Below are 19,756 nucleotides of genomic sequence, written 5' to 3' on the forward strand. Positions count from 1 at the left end.
TGAGATATGGGAGAAGACTGCACTGGCCCAGCTCCTGCAGGGCCCGTTAGCAGGGATGACGGATGGTTGTGCCGAGGTTGCTGTCTCAGCAGTTTGTCCAGTTCCTCCTCAGGTGCCAGTGGTGATCTGGGAATAAAAGGGGTGATCCTCAGGGTCTGTGTAGGGCTGAGAACTCACACCATGGGCTGATGTCTGACTTGCGTTCCATTTTCGTGTGATAAATTTCAGTCTCCTTTTTACAACTGAGAAAAATGTCTTTTTCAAACTTCATCTATTCCAAAGCTTTTCCTTCCAATTTATCCAACATATACTTTCTCTTACAGCCCACCCAAACCTCAAAAAAACAATCAGCTTTTCATTTCAATCTTGTCTTTATTTCTAGATGCTCATGGGATGGACCTGTTTGCTGTAGCTGTCCATGAGTTTGGCCATGCTATTGGCTTGACCCACATCTCTGCCATAGAGTCTATCATGAGACCCTACTACCAAGGTCCAGTGGGGGATCCTCTGAAGTATGACCTACCTTATGAGGACAAAGTCCGAATCTGGCAACTCTACGGTAAGTTTGTGTCCCTCACCCAGCTACGGCCTGTTCCTGCCATGGGGCATGCTAGAATAGCTGTTTTCTGGAGTGACTGGAGCTGGTGGGGAGGATGGTGTTCTTCTCTACTGCTTCTTTGTCTTTATGCATAGGAGTCAGGGAATCTGTGTCCCCCACAGCCAAGCCTGAAGTAAGCAAAACTGATGACCATCCTATCCTGCCAGAGCTGCCAGAGAACCGCTCCACTGTCCCGTAAGTCAAGTTTGTTTCCTTTCAGCTGTCACTGACGTTCTTGTAAAGCACATCTAGTAGTGAAGCTCCACTCAAGCATCAGTATCTTGCCTGCTCACTCTGACAACGTATTTCCCTCTGGACCTCTTGTCTTCTGGAAAATACACACACACAGAAAGTGCCCCTTCTTTCTCCCATCTCCTGATCATCTCCTGCAAACGCTGTTGTTTTTTTCAAGCAGTATGTGTGGAGACTGGCCAGCCAGACCACAGCTGAACTGGTTAAGAGCAGGAACAAGTGATAGGTGCTATCTATCCCTTAGCTAATTTTTATTATTCAAGGCACATCCAGAAATTCTGTATCATCTTGGAATGCTTTTCATTTCCCTAAGACTCAAAATTTTACTCATGTTAATGGGAATTTGTCCCCATCACCCTTAGGTGAAGTCATCCTTGCTGAAATTTTAATCAAACTTCCTCTGCAGTATTCTAATTTGTGCAAGCATAACTTAACGTAAATCTTTCCATGGTGAACAACTCTCTAATGTACCTGCGGGGGTGAATATTGGAACAAGTGGACTGATAGCTTGACTCCAACACAGGTTTGAATTGGCAAAGGACTGCTTATACAGAGTCATCAAGGAACCAGTGTGCCCTCATCAAGGGAAGTTCTGGATCTAGTTCATTAATAAACGCTGGGAGTTACCAAATTCTTTTACTACCAGGGCAGAAGGAGGGTTAAAAAAGGAAGGGACAGTGAACAAAAAGGCAGGAGTTCATGGTCACACATATTTTTGCCAGGTAATAGTGCCCCTGGTGAGAGCAGCAGCAACAGTGCCGGTCACCTTCACCTCCTGGTCTGAGCTCATCTGGGGTTTGACCTCAAGGAGGTCATTTTATCTTGCTGTGCCTCAGTGACCCATCTGCAAAGAGGAGGTAACAGCACTGAAGCATGAACAACCAGATTATTCCTACAGTAATGGGACAAAGAAGAATATAATCTTGAAAAAATGCCCCAGTGCTGCAGTCACTCTTCCCACCTTGCTCACCCCACTTTTCCCTGCTTGCTGTGATGCCCACAGCACAGAGGTGCTGAGCACCTGCTTTTGGTGGGGGTGTCCCAGCTACCAGGGGTTGCAGAAAGGCCATGAGGATCCTAAGGAGCCTTTCTCTTGATTATGCTGAATGCCATTAATTACCTTTCTTCCCATGTAGCTTCTAACAGAGCCTGTCCACAAAGCTCTGTATGGCTGTGTTTTGACCTAGACATGAGAGCATTTCTCCCTGCTGCTCTAGGAAACGATCATCTTGCACCAGCAATAGGAGGAGCAGGACACTTGTTCATGCCAACCCCTTATTCCTGCCCTGTGTATGACTGGGAGGGTGGATGGGGTGGGGTTCACCTCCACATCTGTCATTTTGTGCCCAAGGAGAGCTGTGAAGCTGGTGCTGGCAGCCCAGCACAATTCTTCTATCAGGAAATTAGATTTATGCTTCCCTGTCACCCACAGCAGCTTTTCTGTGCATGTTCCCAGCATCCTCTCCTTGTCCTCCATCAATCATAATTTCTCACATGGGCTTCATAGCACTTTTGGTCCTTCATACTCTGTGCTTTTCCCGCCCACCTTGTTAAGAGCAGCTCAGTATCTCAGCTGTGACTTGCCAGGTGGCTTGCACCACATATCACATGGCATTCTCTCGCACGTGGCATCGCCTCCCTGTGTTTGGTCTCGCCTGCTTTCTGCTTTGCAGCTCTGTCACCTCTCACTGGCATTTTGGAGCTCAGCCTCAGAGAAGCAATGTCTCCGGCCACTGGAGTGAGGTGCTGCTTGGCTCTTATCCACCACGTGTCCTGCTGCCTGGGGACAGCCGGCTGAGCCTGTGCCACTGGGGAGCAGCAAGCCAGCTCTGCCCTCACTAGTTACGCGAACTGGTAGATGTAGAGTGTGTCCTCACTTGACTCCCAGTGATGGTCTCTGGTGGCCCAGGGAGCGTGTCTGCCACAAAGCTGTCTTCAGGCTGAGGGTTCCCCAAGCTTGCCTTGGAAATCCCCATGCATGTGGCTGGGTTTGAGCGTGAGGAACAACACAGGGATGCAGCCTGTGGTCTTCTGCTGGGGGCTCTGAGGGCAGGGGAGATGCAGTCTGTGAGAGGGGGGACGCTGAGGAGGACACGGCCCCTCACTGCCCGCCTGGGCTGTGCTTACCTGGGCGTCTCTCCACAGGCTCAGGCGGGATGTGCCCAACAGATGCAACACTCACTTTGACGCGGTGGCCCAGATCAGGGGAGAGGCTTTCTTCTTCAAAGGTAAGTGCTCACTGCCCGCGGTCTTTGCATGCATCACCCTGCGGTGACACCGGTGTGACAGCGCAGTGCTGCAGCAGCAGCGTTGGGCAGGCTGGGGCGGGCAATGAGGATAAGCTGGCTTGGGGTTTGCAGGCTGCGGGACCCACAGATCCAGGGAGGCATCTCATGCTGCTGACTCCTTTTGGCTTGAATCAAAGGGCTTAGACCACTAAGGCTGAGGATGCATGATAAGGAAATTTTAATGTCAATGCAAATCCTGTCTCCAGTGCAGAAGGAAACTGCCTGGCTGGTGCCCAGTCTGTCACAGCACAGCGGAGGGGGTGTCCACATGGCTGCTGGGGGACAGGCAGGGATCATAGCTAAATGAGCTGTGATCATTAACATCAATAACAGACTCTGAGGGAGGAGGAGGAGAGGGGATGTGCTAGAGGTATCCAAAAGACTGCGTAGTAAATTGACCGTTTCTCTTACCCAAAAAGGAGAAAGTCAGTGAAACTGAAACACAATTTATTTAAAAATTATAAAAATTGATATTTTTAAACACAGCACATAATTACCTGTGGGACTGGCAGCCAAGAGCTTTTCGGCAGCATGAGCCAGGTTGGGGTTCTGGCAGATGGCTGGAAAGGAGAGAGCAGAGGAGCACCTGCAAGCTGTGCTGCTGGCAGCAAATCCTCCTGCCCACCGTGGTTGACAGCCAGCATGGCACCCACAAGGGATGTGTGTCCTAACACCAGAGCAGACATGTGTCCATGTGGCATGTCCTGGTGTTTAATGATTCCCTCTGAAGCGACCGGTGACAATCCAGCATGGCACTTTGCGTGGCACTCTGGCCCATTGCACTGCACTGCCCGAGTGAAGAACTAAAATCCAGGATTTGCACTATCAAAGTTGAAATCTGGGTTGAACCAAGGATGAGCAGAACAAAAAGAGCTCTCCACTGCTTTTTTCCTGGATGCCTCCAACTTTCCTTTCCTCCCACGCTTCACCTTCCCTAATGCTGCTTCCTGTGCATCACTCAATGACAACGTGCAGGTGATTGCAGAGCCATCTGGTTCCGCATGGGCAAACACTTGCTGGCAGTGTGTCCCCAGAGTGCTCGGCTGTTGATGAGGATCCCATCGGTCTGCTTAGCTGTACAGAGCCTGTGCAGGCTGGACCCTGTGGGCTTTCTTTCCAAGATGGAAACATGCCCACTGGGCACTTCTTTCCACCCCTGGCCACCTTTTGGCCACCCCAAAGTTATCCAGCAGGGAAGCAGAAGTGTCTCCCCCAGAGATCAGGAGCAGTGTCCAGGCACATATAACACATCTGAGTATCACAGTGCAAGTCTCAGGTCACAGGCAAGAACAGCAAAAGGGCTCCAGAGAATTTGATGTTGTCTGTGCCCTCAGGGGAGCCCACAGGCTGTTCCCCTGTGGTATTTGTTCAGATGCCAGCTCCAAAAAGCCACAGTAAAGAAGGGAAAATAAGAACTGGTGTCCAGGATAAATGGCTGTCTTTCAGAGGGGGAGTGAGGGGAAAAGATGAGTCTATCCCAGTGTCTATTTTTGGATATATTTATTGTGGGCCAAAATGCAAATGTAAAGAGCACAGTGTCAGCAAATGCCAGCTGCACGGCTGCCTCCAGAGCCCAGCACCTCCCTTGGAGCCCCCATTGCTGCCGCCAAACCATTGTGGGCACCAAGAAGCGGGGATGTCACCTCTGGGGCAGGATTTTAGTGACCTTCAATGATGAGCTCCCTCCATCGATGGACATTTTGTTCTGAGCTAGTTACCTAGCCAGAGAGCAGCCTCTCCCACCACAAAGGCACCAGGACTGGAGCCCCCCCAGGGCTCCCAGGCTTGTCGCATTGAAGGCAATGGTGGGTCTCTGGGCTTTGGAAATGCTGCTTGCTTTGATTTAGGTGCCTCACTACAGATTCCTGAAGTTTTAAAACAACTTTGGCCTGTGTGTGTGTGTCTGCACAGTGCGTGCAGCAGTCTTGCCAGAGGCAGCCAAAGTACAGAGAGCATGGTACACAGCTGGGATCAAAATCACCTGGTATTAAAGAAAGCAATTGCCTCAACCCATCATCCATATAAAACGAGACACTCGGGACAGCAGGACTTTACACTTGGCTTTCATCCTGCTCAGTTTGCCAGCTCAGCGGGTGGTTTTAAATCAAGCTTTTTAAACCCACACGGGGTTGGGATTTTTTTTTTTTTATTATATTTCTGCATGCTAATTCCCTATGGATCTAGCTTTGGCTGATGATCGCCCAAGCAACCGCAGCTCTTTGGCAAGCAGACTTGGCTGTGACAAAACTTAAGCACGGGCAGACAGGGGCCATCACATTAAGAATTCCTTGTTACTTAATTGCTGTATTCTTTTCATTTTCCTGATAGCTTATCAAAAAAACCCAACCAAACTAACCAATGGCCCAGGCTATGCCTGACTTCGAGGGTAGATTTAAAGCTTCCTTGCAGCAGTTGCTCATCCAATGAGCCCACCACTAGCAAAGGGTTGAAATGTCAAAAGCACTGAGGCTTCCCTTGTCTCAAATGAGTCCAGAGCACTCCGAAGTTCAGATATGTATCTACTAAGGAAGGAGTTATGTTGAGCTGTATTTCTTGTTAAAAAGCGAAAATCTGGCTTTGTCTAGTGCCTCACTAATTAGAGATGCAGAGATCATCTTTATTTAATTACATGTGTTTCCATCAATGTACAATGGCCACCAAATTTGAATCCTATTTTTTTTTACCATTCTTAAAAAGAATCTGTAATTATGGCAATTCCTACTACATTTGAATGTATTATTCATTTCTGGGTTTCAGTCAGATAGAGCAAATATGCAAACTGGAGCAGAAGAACAAGAATATGATATAAATCCTTATAATTAGACTAAAACCCCCCCTCTGCAGATGTTTAAGTGTTAGAGTTTCGCCTCCTGCATTATTAGGCTAAGATCCAATTTCCATAAAATTTTAAAAGACAGTGTCACAATCTGCTGGCTCTGGAGAAGCAGCTGACTGTTGTGAATACAAATCCAAAGATGCATCTTTGGTTTCTGTTGCTTATACCCCCTTGGGAATCCATGCAAGAGCAGATGTAAATAACATGCAATAATTTCTAACAGGCAATAACAAATATGAGACAAAGTTGATGGCTGGCTCTTAAACTCTGGCTCAGATCTCACTTCTCTGGGGAAAACGCAGCACAAAGTGTTCTGCAAAAACTCAGGTTGAGAATCCCGGAGACAGGGTGGAGTCAGGTTTTGAGTTGCCCCTAAAATCATTAAGACTCCTCTGGAACTCCCACGTAAGGCTCCTTCAGCAGGAGAAAGTTTGGCTTCCTAGCTACAGAGGACAAACATGTTTCCTTTTCCATTACCCAAAATATTCCAGAAATACCCCAAGCTAAACTCTTTTCTAGCTGGGGCAGTGTTGCTGCAGGTGCTGGAAGTGTGTTTGCTTATTCCAGCGGTACCTTCAGCCCCTGGGAGCACCACAGGACCGAGGTCTCCTGCTTATCCTACACCTCTAGATGGTACCAAACTCCTTACTTCTGTCTCCTTCCCCACCTCAACCCTTTCCAGTTTTATTAATATAGTTTCCTCCTCCTCTATTTTCTTAGCTCCTTTCTTCACTAAAAAAACCTCTGATATTTCCATGTTTCATCATAGCATCATACACATTTCTAAATATGAAAGCAGGTAGGCTCCCTGTGTGCAGGAAGCTGTGGGTGCTCCAGAAGAGGAGAAATAGGGACATTTTGTTGGAGGCTCTCGCTGAAGGCTCCTGGTGCCTGGTGTAGCATCAGCTGCTGCCTGGTCCTGTTGGCTCCCAGGAGGGCCCTTGTGGAGCAGGGAGGGGGAAGATGAAAGGCTCCTCTCACCTGCTCCGGCTCAGTGGTGCAGCTTCACACTGTGGCCAAGAGTATAACAACTCCAATGCAATGTCCGGAAGATTATTTTGATCCCAAAAAGGAGGTTTCTTCTAACAGCTGTCAGAAATAGAAAGCGCTAGCAGCTGCTGCTGGAAAGCAGGATGCCTCTAATTCATAGCTCCCATCTCACACACTTTGGTTTCTGCTGCTGCCGTCTGCCTGGTGCTCCTGTCCGCTGGCGAAGGTGGGTTGCAGTGTGGTTCAGTAATGTCCAGTCTGTTCCTCCAGGCAAGTACTTCTGGAGACTGACTCGCAATAAGCACTTGGTCTCCCTCCAGCCGGCTCAGATCCACCGTTTCTGGCGGGGTTTGCCGCTCAACCTGGACAGCCTGGACGCGGTCTATGAGAGAACCAGCGACCACAAGATTGTCTTCTTCAAAGGTGAGAGCAAACGCAGTGCTGGAGGCAGCATGTGCGTCTCCAGGGTGTAGAACCCAGTGCCAAGGTATCTTGGCAGTGTTTCGACCTCTCCTGCAGGCAGGAGACACCAGTGACAGCCATTGAGCATCTCCCAGGGTGGGTCCGAGACCTGTTGTCCATGAGCAAGGCCAGGAGAAACCAGCTTGTAGGGAGGGCAGGCAAAAAGTAGCAGTCATGTTCCCCAGAAAATGAGGGAAATCTCATTGAATAAAACCCTCTTCATTGAAGAAAGACAAATCTAAGTGAATTTTTAGCTCTTCAAGAATTAAATAAAAGCAGGAACCACCCACGCACACACTTTACACGTTTTGTGTTCCTTCTTTGGCGTCTTCTCTTTTTTAGTATTTATTGCCAAGAAGAGGAGAAGCAGCAGCAGCAGAGGGGACAAAAATGAAACCTGAAGAGCTTGGTTTTGCTAATTATATATCTGGTACTATTTTTTTTTTCTTAGAATAAGTGGTATAATCCTCTCCTTATATTTAAAACAACTCACAAATTTCTTTCAAAAGAGCTGGAGGAAAGACATTAGCTCTTGGTTCCTATACAAATGTCCAAGCCCTCGACAAACTGTCCACACATGCTGGTTAGATGCTACCCAGTCCCCCAGCAGGCACTGGCTCTTGTTTCAGAAAGGCTGTACACTTGATGAGCTAAATACATCCCAGCTCTCTGTGCTCCCTGGCTGGAAACTGCTTTTTGTCTCCTGACCGTTCTGCTCCACGTGTGGTGCAATTATCAGTTTTGGAAGTGTTGAACCAAGCACTTCTGAAAGCAATAATTTGGTTTCAATTCCTTCAGCAAGGCTGGAGGAGCAGCTTACATCCTGCACAAGCCTCTACGCTCGCAGCAGCGTTTCCAAGAGCAGCCGAAGCCCTTCCAGGCTGCCCGTGCACCCCAGAGCCACGACAGGCCCTGCGTCTCCCCAAAGAACATGATGCAAAAGGCTCCACTGCATGTTTCCCACTGCCTCAGGCAACTGACCCCACTCTGCCTTTCCACTAATCCAGAGGGAATGGGGCCAGCTGGAGGGTGGTAGCCCATACGCTGGCACCAGACGGGTCCACAGACCACAGCAGCACTTGGTTCCTTCCCATTTTCCCTTCTCTCTCTGTTGAGGACCCACAGACCTCTGTCAGCCTGGACAGATGTCCAGCAGTTCAGGTCCAGGGGATCCTGGCTGCCTGTGAGGCCAGAATTACAGCTGTGCCACAGCTGGGGCCTTGCCCTTCACAGCACTCCATGGTCACACATGATGTGTAAGTCCTGCCTAGCTCCTAAGATACAACTCAAAATTTTCTTTCCAACTATAAAATACTGTCTCATTCTCTCTCTCCAGCACTGTTTCATTGATCCCTGGACAGAAACCAAAGCACACAAATTACCCTGGCTTCTAAGGTCCTGCTGCTGATACATGGGCATGTATTTAATTGCCTCTTCAGATTTTCTAGAAAATCTAGGGAGAAAAAGGCCTGATCTTTAAAATAGGTTGTGTGATACCTAAAAGAACATTGTGGGTTCCCAAAGAACCACTGTACAAACAGAAAGGCTGTCCCAGTGGTTAGAGGATTATGTAGGGATTGAGAGATCTGGGTTCATTATCTTGTTCCACCACAGACCAGGAGCCAGTCAAGTTGTGCTTCATTTTTATTGGAAAAAAAAAATCCACCATATTGACAGTTCTCTTCTGCCCAGGGTAGGGCTAGGGGGAGCTGACTGCGTAGAACACTTGAAGAGCAGTGAGCTGCTCAGATGGGATTTGTCCAGCCCCTGGGCATCTTCCTTACATCCCTTAAGATCCATGGGTCCTTCAGCCCGGCTGGCCCAAAAAAGAGTGGCAATTTCTCTTCCAAATCTGGACTACACTTTCCTTCTCATGAGTCAAATAGCAGGCAGAACATGCCCAATTGGCTCACAAAAGCTGCATGTAACCTTGTTTCTCACAGCTCAACATCAGGCAGAAATCAAAGGGGCAGCAAACCAAATGCCACCACCAAATACATCAAAGTGACAACTGTACTAATGCTATCGGCGTGTTTGTGTCCTAGGATTGTCACACCTGCAGCCGTTCAGGAGCGATGGGAGGCTATGCTCCATGGAAAGCCTGACACAAAAAAAGCAACTGTTCAAAGATCAAGGTTCCCCACTGGGCTGCTGCCTTCCCATCCCCATCCTTAAATGCCAAAAGCTCAGTCCTGAGGATTGTTATGGCAACAGATAATGAAACATCCGCTCATCTGCAGGGGAACGCTAATTTCGGCTGTGAAACAAATGTGATTTTGCTCTGTGCTTCTTTCCTTTCCACAGGAGACAGATATTGGGTCTTCAAAGACAACAATGTGGAGGAAGGATACCCACGGCCGATCTCGGACTTTGGTCTGCCACTGGGAGGAATCGACGCCGCTTTCTCCTGGGCCCACAATGACAAGACTTATTTCTTTAAGGACAATCTTTACTGGTGCTACGATGACCATGAGCGGAGAATGGATCCTGGGTACCCTTCAGAGACCATCCTGTGGAAGGGAATACCAAGCCCTTTAGATGATGCCATGAGGTGGTCAGATGGTGAGTCCATATGCTGGTTCAAAAAACACAAGAAAAAAAATCAGTGCTTCATTAGCACTCAGGCTACAGCCCCTTCTACTGTGCCTGCCGATATAAACTGCTAAGCCCCAGATGGGACGACAGTTCCTGGTGTCTGGAAGCTGAAGAGGGAGGTAGGCTTCCAGCCAGAGCTCCCCACACCGCTCGCTAAAAGACTTTGTAATTTCAAGCAGGCAACAAAAATATCCTGGGGGCCTAATAATCTGTGTTTTTTTAAAAGAACACAGTTGATGTTGTTCTGCAGTAATTTTTATCCTGATATGTGTTGATTTGCTTCTCACTGAATTTGTTGTCATTGGATTTTTAGCTAAATATATGAGGATGCAGACAGAAAATATTTTTAAAGGAGATGTTTTCCCCAGAGTTACGACTTATTTTCCAGGGATGAGATTTCTCAGTGGTTTCTTCTCTCTGAAAAGACCACAAAAATTTTGTCACAGGAGATGTTTAAAACCAGCCACTTGCTCACAACAAAGTGGCACTTCCCGGTTTTATTTACTGGCAACCTAACAGTGTAATAGCAACCGTTAAACCAGGCAGAGGGGAGGGACGTTTCCAGAGGTTTTTCAGGCTTAATTTCCAAAGCTGTTGAGAGCAACTCTCCATTCACGTGGGTTGGAGTCCTCCCTGAGTGTGGGAGCTGCTTAGAGAATTCACAACCTCCCAGTTCAGAGTGGAAAAAACCGCACCTGGGAGCAGAAGGTTCCCAGGGCCCTGCCAGGCTCTGGTTATTTATCTGAGTGCAGGGATAGCAGCACACCCCAGCTCATTAGCAGGTGGATGAGGTCTTCTTCAGCCTTACCATGCCCTGTTACAAGAATGTCTACTGACAGCCGATGAGGGATGTGTGTGGTGTGTCCAGCGGTGGATTTACTAGTGGTTTTTACCCTGCACACCTTCAGTACCAGGGGGGATGTATCTGCTCTAGGACCCGCCATAGAAGAGGTGACATCTCACCACCCACCTCCCATCTGCCTGGTGTGAGAGATCCCGGCCAGGTGTCGCATCATCTTTTCAAGCACCCTCCCTAGCAGCCGCTATGCTCCTGCAGTGAGAGAGGGCGTTGGCAACAAGCAGTGGTATTGCATGTGCCTCGCTCCCAGGGACCAGCCGGGGTGGGAGTGCTCCTCTGCTGCTCCAGGTGCTCCTGTGCTCTTTCCACTGGGAGAGCACACATTGGCACTTATCTTGCCTTTGGGTTTTGGTCTCTTTGCAGGTGCAAGTTACTTCTTCAGGGGTAAGGAGTACTGGAAAGTGCTGGACAGTGACCTGGAAGCCCAGCCTGGTTATCCCCAGTCCATCGCCAGAGACTGGCTGGTGTGCAGCGACATGCAGTCTGACGCCCCAGAAGCGGCCGGGAGCAGCAGGACTGGGGCACGCTCCAAACCAGGGCACCATGACGAGAGCCGCTCAGAAAACGGCTACGAGGTCTGCTCCTGCACCTCGGCCTCCCCATCCCTCCGGGCCTGCCCTGTGCTCAGACTGTCAGCCAGCCTCGTGCTGACGAGCGTGTGGACAGCAACACTGATGTGTGCGGCCCTATGACATCTCATCCCGCAGGCGAGATAACGCCGTGGTGCTCCAGGGAGGGGAAGTGGACACGATCCCGTGATGCTAACTGTTGCAAGCAGAAAAACATTCCTAGGAACATGCCAGTGAAGGGTCTGAATTCTCCATGAGAAATGAACACTGGTTTTGGGGTTTTTTTCTTTTTATTTTAGTTTAAAGGTCTAATAACAGATTTTGAGTTCTGCACCTTCTTATTCCCCCATCCAGTTAAATCTGAGAGCAGCCTAAAGTTGAATTTAGAAATGTTCCATAGAGATGTGTTGCTTTGGATGTTTAAACACGCCAAACAAGGGAGGGGAGAGCTACTGTGATTGAAAAGGAACAGAAGAGATCCTTCTGAGGCAGATGGCAACATCCCAGAGGAAAGGCAGCGAGGCCATAGGCGAGAGGCGGTAGTTATATGCTGACACAATGTACACATCCTATTGGATGTACTAGGTAGAAAGAAACTTTGACTCCACTCTAAGATTAACTGCAAGGTGATCATTTTACTGTCAAACGTGCCGTGGTCACTGATGTCTTGGTAACCTGTATCAGTTTCTAAAGGTCAGAAACACCTTTGCCTCTCAGAAGGCAGTGCAGCTTCTCTTTGTATCTGAGTCATTTGAATTTAACAATTTCTCTAATAAACCTTGGCTGCCTACACCGAGCTCTCCCAGTCCTCTGCCAGACCAAGCCTGCCACCTGCAGTAAGGTGCTGACTGCTGAGGCTCGGGTGCAGCCTCACCTCTCTTGCAAGGAGGAACCTTGCTGAGTGCAGCCAAATGAGATGCAATTACACCCACCACCCCAGCCTAATCTGTGCACATGAACTCCTGCTCTTGGCATTCCTGTTTTAGGAGGGATCAAGATGTATCACATTCATTTCTGACTGACATACCTGGCTGCGCTGCGGAGGAGGGGCTGGAGGGGGGAGGGATGCTGCACAGTCAGCCTCAAACTCTTCTTGATGCCTCTGCCAGGAGTTTGGAGCAACAGAAGCAAGTTCAAGTGCTACATTAGGATGTTCCTGGGTTTTTTTTGTCTTGCTGCTAATCCATTTTCTGCAGTATAATTTGGGTATCTGAGAGTCCTTGAAAATGGGGAGTGAGAACCTGTGCTAGGAACTGCAGTAGAGATATCAGGAAGGCCAGGGCCCTCCAGTCTGGTGTTGTCGAGGAGGGTTAAAGGAGAAAAATGGGCAGCAGCCACTGTAACACACTGTTCCTCTCTGCTCTGCTTCTGTAAAGCTCCTACAGAAGCGCCTCTTGCTGCCTCTGCCAGGGCCAGCTCCTGGAGGGACTCAGCAGCAGGCAGCAAGCCACAGGCAGCGTCACTGAGGGACCCAAGGCCGTGCCACTGGCCCTGGTGCCAGCCAGGGCTTCTGCCACGGGGCTGGGCATAACACAAAGCCCCCCACAGCACAGGGGGAAAGGCAGAAGAGCACTGTTGCCTCCTGATAGAAAAAAGGGGTCACCTTGAATTTCCCTCTCTGCCGTTTGCATTTTCTAACAGTCCAACTCACACAGTGCAGCTATTTTCAGGACGATGTGCTACAGCATGATGCTATGAGGCATGAGTCAATGGAAACCTCCCATTAAACCATTAAATATCCTTGAAAAAAAAAAAGTACAAACCAAAAAACCTCACACGTAGCAGCTCCCTGTGCTGAGTAAAGCTGCCTCTGTTATTCCCACTGCATCAGTCTTGCTCTGCCCAAAGCAGCTCCCATCCCACCTCTGCCTGCCCGGCGGAGCAGAGGCCTCAGGGGCAGGGTGTTGTGGGTTGCCATCGTGGGAGATGGGATTTGCCTTCAGTTCACATCGCTTTTCTTCCTCTCCCCTCTCATGCCAAGAAGACATGGTTTTTAGTCCTTACTGGAGTGACACTGCATGAATGTCAGCATGTTATAGATTCCTCTTGGAAGTGAGGCCAGGTAGGAGCATAGTATCTTGGGGAAGACACCCTTTCTCTTTTTTTTTTTCCTCTTTTTTTTTTTCCTCCTTCCACAAAAGGACTATCCAGAAGCTGCATCTGAAGGATCAGAGGAGTCAGGGACGTGGCTAGCAGTGGTTTTTCCAGCCCAACTAATGAGCCTGTTGTGGTGACAAGGACTGGTGGCCCCACAGCCATGCTGATGTGGTCACACTGGTGCTGGGACCCACACTAATGGGACGTCAAGTTAAATTAAGTTTATTTAACATGGGGGGACTGTGATTTATAAAGCAAGCCTGTGGAAATGCTTTTAATACGCCCTTCTCTACTTCAAATTATGCATTTTGATGATCAGAAATGGAGCAGGAATCAGGGTTCTGCTGCTGTGGATGGAGAAACGCTGCTGTCTCCTCCCGGCATGTGGCTTGCTTGGCCATTCCCCCCGCCACTGGCAAAGCCTCCCTGCCATTGCCATCAGCTCCAGATGTCGCCACAGGAGGTTCGAGCTCCCCTGGATGGAGACGGGAGCTGGAGCATTTCCCGCTGAGGTCACCAGTTCAGCATGGGGCCAGCTGGGCTGGGGCACTGGCAGCAGATGTCGGCGGCACAAAGACACCCTTATAGCAAGTATGGTGGTGCTCAAGGTGCTGCATCCTCCCATGGAGACACAGCAGTTCGTCTGGGTGAAGCAGTGCAGATCCATTGGTGAAAGGGTTTCACGTTTTACACGCTCAAAGCAAAGTTGGGGGGCTCTGGCACTGGGGGGGGGGCTGTGAGGGCCCCAAGGCTCCCATGTGGTGCCCCTGCACCTGCCCCCCACCCCCAGCACGGTGTATTTGAAAATCCCCAGCCTGTTCCAAACACATTTGCAGATGGCTCATAGGGTTATGGCAATAGGTGCAAATCACAGCATGACCCCGGGGAACATATTCTCTTGTGTTTTCCTCTAAAGTCAGGCTCACCACCTGTTTTTCTGGGTGTGGGGAGGCTGGGCACTGTCTCTGAAAGGGGCTGAGTGGGTGCACAGCCAGCCAACAGCAAACATGTGCATGGGCTGGGGGCTGTTCCGCTGCCGGGGGCTGCAGACCCCTCTCTGGGGGCACAGAGGAGGTGGGGGGCAGCAGCCTGGGTCTGGGCGAGCTGCAGTGTGGGCATCCCTGGCACAGCCACGGGAGGACAGCAGAGACAGCCATGGGCACTGCTCCTGGCCCGGGGAGCTTTGCCTCCAGGGGCATAGTCGTGCTTCCTAGCAGCTTAAAAATAAGACTGCAATATAAATGCAGGCTCTGTACTCCAGTATATTGCAGATTCTCTGCTGCCAGGCTCCCTGGCACCATCCCTGTGCCTGGATTCCTCTGGTCCTACCCAGAGTCCCTGGACTATCTCCTCCACAGCAACACCCTTAGTCTTAGCTGGAAAAGCCACCTCCACCCTCAAAAAAAATAACCTGAGCATCATATTCCTATTGCATATTGCCCAGTCTGGATATTTTCCGACTCTAAAATCTCAGAGGATTTTGTGAGGTCATTTCAGGGTTGAAATACGTCTCCTATGTAATAGGAGTGATGGGAATTTAAAGGGGGGGGGGACACTGGCCGTCTGAACCCATGAGTATTTAAAGCTGAAAACCTGAGTTTATGGCAGCTATGCTTGCTGCAACTGGCTCCAGGGTCCCAGTCAAGGTTTTTCCTGGCTCTCGCTCCCACCCATCCCCAGGCTCTGTCAGACCTCAAGGCCTTTTCTGTTTTGCTACCGTAAAGAAAAGCAGAAGGAAAAGAAAAAAAAAAAAAAAAAACAAAACAAACCAACAACCAAAAACGAGTGAGGTGGGCAGGAGCAGTTTTAAAATGACAAAGTCATAACAATGCCTGGATTTTAAGAAAATTAATAACAAGTCATCTCAGACAAGACCTGGGACTTAGCAGCTTGACAAACACAATAAAGTTATTGAGAAGAGACTCATCTTTACTTGCTGATTCAAATCATAAGACAGGCATATGTGCTAGGAAAGATTCCTGCCTCCCACAGCCCACTCAGAGCTGAAGGGAAGATTCTCAGCCCTTACCCCAGAGGACTTTTCTAAAATGGGACTGTTTGCTTTATTAAGAATGACATTTCTCTCCTCAAGCCTCAGTTTAGTCAGAAAAGGCCCTTGCACAGCTGTGGGCCAGGAGAGCAGGTGGTGGGGATCAGCCCCACAGCTCAGGTGGAGCTGCTCTGGCTGATGCTCTGTATCAGCAGGTAGGTACACGCTCTTGAAATCTTTCTGCTTTACTGTGGTTCCTGGAGGTGGAGCTTTTTGCTTCTCTGAGAGCAGTTTGAGAGAGAATACCAGAGTTGCCTCCAACCCTGCCACCTTGCTTTTTCCATCCCCTCTGCCAGGTGAATGTGGTGTATGAGTTGGGGCTGAGCCTGATGCTGCTGTAAGCAGTAGAAGCAAGCCCAGGGGATGTTTTGTCCAGAGGAAGGGGGTTTGTCCTGGCTCTCCATGTCCCAGCAGTTCCTGGTAAGCTTGATGTTGTGGATCACTTACTTGCTCTTCTCTGAAATTTCTAGACAGGGGGAGTTGACTGGTCTTGTGGGGCTGGAACAGGCTAGGGGAGGGGTATAGGACAAGCAAAACCAGAGTACATAGCTGAGTAATATTCTATAAGAAGTTCAACTTGGGCTAAGAATAGGAGAGTGTATTCAAGCTGGATGGTATGTGGAGGATTTCTACAGGCATGTGCTAGGGCTGTAAATGGGGAAGCGGAGGGGCTGCCTCTGGATCTTCTGCAGTATAAGTAATTACTGACCTTGTGGCACTAACAAAATTACTACAAGAGCTGCCAGAGCAGTTCCCTGTCCTCCACCCAAATTTCTGGTCCCTGGCTTAAAAAAACCAAATCCCAAACCTCTGGGATTTATGATCCTGTCAGCAGTGAAACTAACTCCACGCTAGGTTGCCAGCTCCCAGGGGTTTATTTCTCAGTGGTGTGGAAGGATCTGGGTTTCTGGTTTGGTTGTTGGTTTGTTGGGGTTTTTTTAAAGGGCTTTGAGCTTGATCACACACCCAAACCAGTCAATTAAAATGAGACCCAGGCCAGGCTTTTGCTGGGACAGTGATCAGTCTGCTCTGAGCAGCTTTTGGCAAGCATGGCTTGGCAGGGCAAGAGCGGCATTGACCACAGGGCCACTTTGTTGCGGTGAGGGCAAGACTTCACAAGCTTCCCCTGGAACTGCATCAAGATTTATGGGTTGTGCTGCTTGGGTTGTGGCAACTCATCTTTGGGCTCCATGTGAGGAAATGCACATCCTGGGGAGAGGCCTTCCCACCACAGATCTGACAAGCTGAACCAGCCAATGTGTTGTGCAGCTGGAAGCCTTAGGAGCAGGAGGGTCTCTTGCTCTAGACAAGACATTTGGTCTATTCTCTGTCAGAACAAGAGGAGGGTTTTGAGGGAGCACGGGTGATGCTTGTGGCAGCCTGTTTGTATGCAGGGCCCCTCCACTAAATTTCAAAGGATGGAAATTTCGTGTTTTGCTTCCCACCTCATCTGTACTGCAGAAATAGCCAAGCCAGGATGGCCCCTGGCACGTTCTCCTTGTGCAGTAGGGCAGGGAGCTTGGTGGTTACAGGGCAACTCAGTGACAATATCTCCTTCCTCTTCCCAGCCTGAGAAATTGATGATAATTGTGGACCTCAACCTGGGTTTCTCTGTGAAATAGAAAATTATGGTATTGGGTGGTCTTCATGTGGCAATTGTCCATCACCAGCTGTCTTAAAGCACCATGGCCATCTCACACCCTGCTCCTGGGGACTCGCCCTGCTCCTCCATGTTTACTTGGATGAGAGCTACACACTGCACCCATCAACTCCCGTGTGTCAGCAAGGAGGCAGCGCTGTGGGATGGGTTTGCTTGTTTCCAAAGTTGCCAGGTAATGGAATAACTGTGACCAATGAGGGCTTGTGATGAAACAGGGCTCCTGCCTTGAAAGCCTGCCTCTGAGCAGAGCTCACAGGGAGGGGTTTCCATGAAACTGGTGGTAACTCTTTGCCCCACTTATTTGCATAGCTGTGCTTGAACTTATCTGAAATGTCATTACTAATGCTCAACCCGGGTTCTTAACTGCTCTAATTTCCCGAGCACAGACAGAAGCAAATCGCCTACTTTCACCCTCCCTTTTTCTGCTACTGTGTTCATCCCCCTTTTTTCCCTCATCTGCTGACATGAAGTCCTCCCTCCCCATTGCAAAAATGCACAGGTCAGGCTGGAGTTGATGGTCTCTTAGGAAAGAAAATCCTGGAGCTCTGCAGACACCAGTGGTTAGAGAGCTTCTCCTATCTCTGTATAATGGATGACCACTGCCCCTTAGAAGATAGCATGACCTCAGCCCAGGGTCATGAGGAGCAGAAACACCATATCATATTTGGTGAATCTCCAATAGTCCAACCTGGGGATATGAAGTTGGGAGAAAGCAGGACTGTTGTGACCCATGAGCATCTATGGAAAGGAGATTTGTCTGATGGGATTTGACAGATGTCTGTGGTGCTGCTTTAAAACATCTGTCCAGATGTGCCTGCTGGGCAGCAGCAGAGTTCCCAAGCTGCGATGAACATGTGTGTAGGGAGATCATGAAGAGTGGAGCAATTTGGCTGCGACTCCAGATGTTCAACTGGCTCTTTTTTCTGAGGTACCCCTGCAAGCAAGTGAATTCCTGTTTCTCCCAGCCCTGTGCCTCAGAGGGGTGCAGATATTTGACTTTCCAGGAAGGAGAGAGCATTTCTAGTACTCAGCAAGAGGCTGCACAGTGCTCCCATGCCCACTCTCCATCATATCCTCCCTTCTGTCATGGGGGATGTGGGAGGGGGACTCTGAGGTGTCCTTATCACATGAGTGCAGTTTGCAGTAGGTCTTGTCCAGAAACAAGACATGGATCCTATTCTAGTCTCATAAAAACCACAGTGCCTTGTGTATGCCACTGAGTCTTCTACTGAAAGAGAGGGGGCTGACTTGGGAGGGAGCAGTTCATCAGGAATGCACTTCCTTCTTCTCTTGTTGGCTCTGGAAGGCTTTCATGATCACGTACAACCAGGATAAACAAGTGAGATCAGAAACCCCCAGAGCAAAAGCCATGCTCGGGCAAGTAGAGCTTTGCAGGGCCCATGCTAATCCCATTCTGCAGAGCACATACCAAACACTTGGCACCTCTTGCATTTATAGGAACGAAGTCATGTCCTTGCTGGCCTCCATCTCTTCTGGGGGTACCAGTAGGCTGTACCTCTCAAAGCTCTTCTCCCTGCAAGCCTGCCAGGAGAGCAAGCTCACGGCTGCCCTAGGAAGCCTGTCTTGAAATAGTTTCATTCTGGCAGCATAAGGCAATGGAGCCCGATTGTTATTCCTAACCCTTGGGTCAAGCAAGGTGGCAGTGACGTAATGGAAGAACTTTGCTCTGCATGCTCTGTCACGGCAGCTCTGAAGTATGGCTCATCTGTCAACTGCCTTGCTGCCCTCTGCACCGAAACTTGTGTCCTTCTGTTTGTGGCTGCAAAGGGGGGTGGCCCCAGTGCTTCTCTTCCCCTGGCATAAGTTGTTTCTCATTAACAAAATGAAATGCATTTCTCCACGCTGCCAAAGGTGATCTGTTTGTTTACTGCTGTCCCCCCTGCTGGGAGCCAGGGAAGGCTGCCTTGCCTCCCACATTACCATAAGTTCAGGGCTTTGTGCTTTGCCCTGTTCTGCCAGTCCCTTTGGTGTGGGTGGGATGAGGTGCCTGCAGCTGTGCGAGCTGGCACCTCTACAAGTCCTGGGCAAAGCCATTCAGGGATAATGTCTCTCCTTCCATGAGTATCTGAAGACCGATGCAGGCTGAATTGCCAAGTGCTTGCCAGAAGATGTTGATCCCTTAGTAATTCCCATCTCCTTTGGTCCCAACATGAGGCTGTCAAGAGAAATGGGCTTGAAAAAATATCTGAAGGGGCTGCTTTACCAGCTCCTAGGAACTCTCCCAAAGCATAGGAAGTGCTCTAATGCTGTCCTGAGCCTTGCAAACACAATTAAGGTGTTGAGTTCTAATTCAACTCTGCTTCCTACTTGCTTGTCTGTGTCACTAAGGATGAGCAAATACTTGCCAGCAGACTCCACCAAAGGCATAGCTGTGTGCCTGCCTGTCCTTGCAGTGCGCATGTGTTTATGTACACGCTATCTCCAGCTTTGTTTGGACTGGGCAGGTGTGCCCGGTGGAGCTCCTGGGGGTGTAATTGTG

General features: G+C 49.4%; 1 protein-coding gene across 3 annotated transcripts in view; it reads left to right on the forward strand.

Annotated features, from left to right (window-relative positions):
• MMP17 (matrix metallopeptidase 17) overlaps positions 1 to 12,231 on the forward strand; it is a 69,013-nt gene extending 56,782 nt beyond the window's left edge. For 2 of the 3 annotated variants that reach the window (XM_074921057.1, XM_074921058.1), the window contains 6 exons: positions 383 to 559; positions 694 to 793; positions 2,996 to 3,078; positions 7,235 to 7,387; positions 9,731 to 9,988; positions 11,244 to 12,231. In XM_074921057.1, the coding sequence (XP_074777158.1) occupies positions 383 to 559; positions 694 to 793; positions 2,996 to 3,078; positions 7,235 to 7,387; positions 9,731 to 9,988; positions 11,244 to 11,572 (1,100 nt within the window). In that variant the 3' untranslated portion in view covers positions 11,573 to 12,231. The remainder of the gene's footprint in view (positions 1 to 382; positions 560 to 693; positions 794 to 2,995; positions 3,079 to 7,234; positions 7,388 to 9,730; positions 9,989 to 11,243) is intronic. The other variant, XM_074921059.1, reaches the window with a different exon arrangement.
• The last annotated feature ends 7,525 nt before the right edge of the window (positions 12,232 to 19,756 follow it).

Source organism: Athene noctua, chromosome 17, assembly GCF_965140245.1.
Source record: "Athene noctua chromosome 17, bAthNoc1.hap1.1, whole genome shotgun sequence".
Classification (NCBI taxonomy): Eukaryota; Metazoa; Chordata; class Aves; order Strigiformes; family Strigidae; genus Athene; species Athene noctua.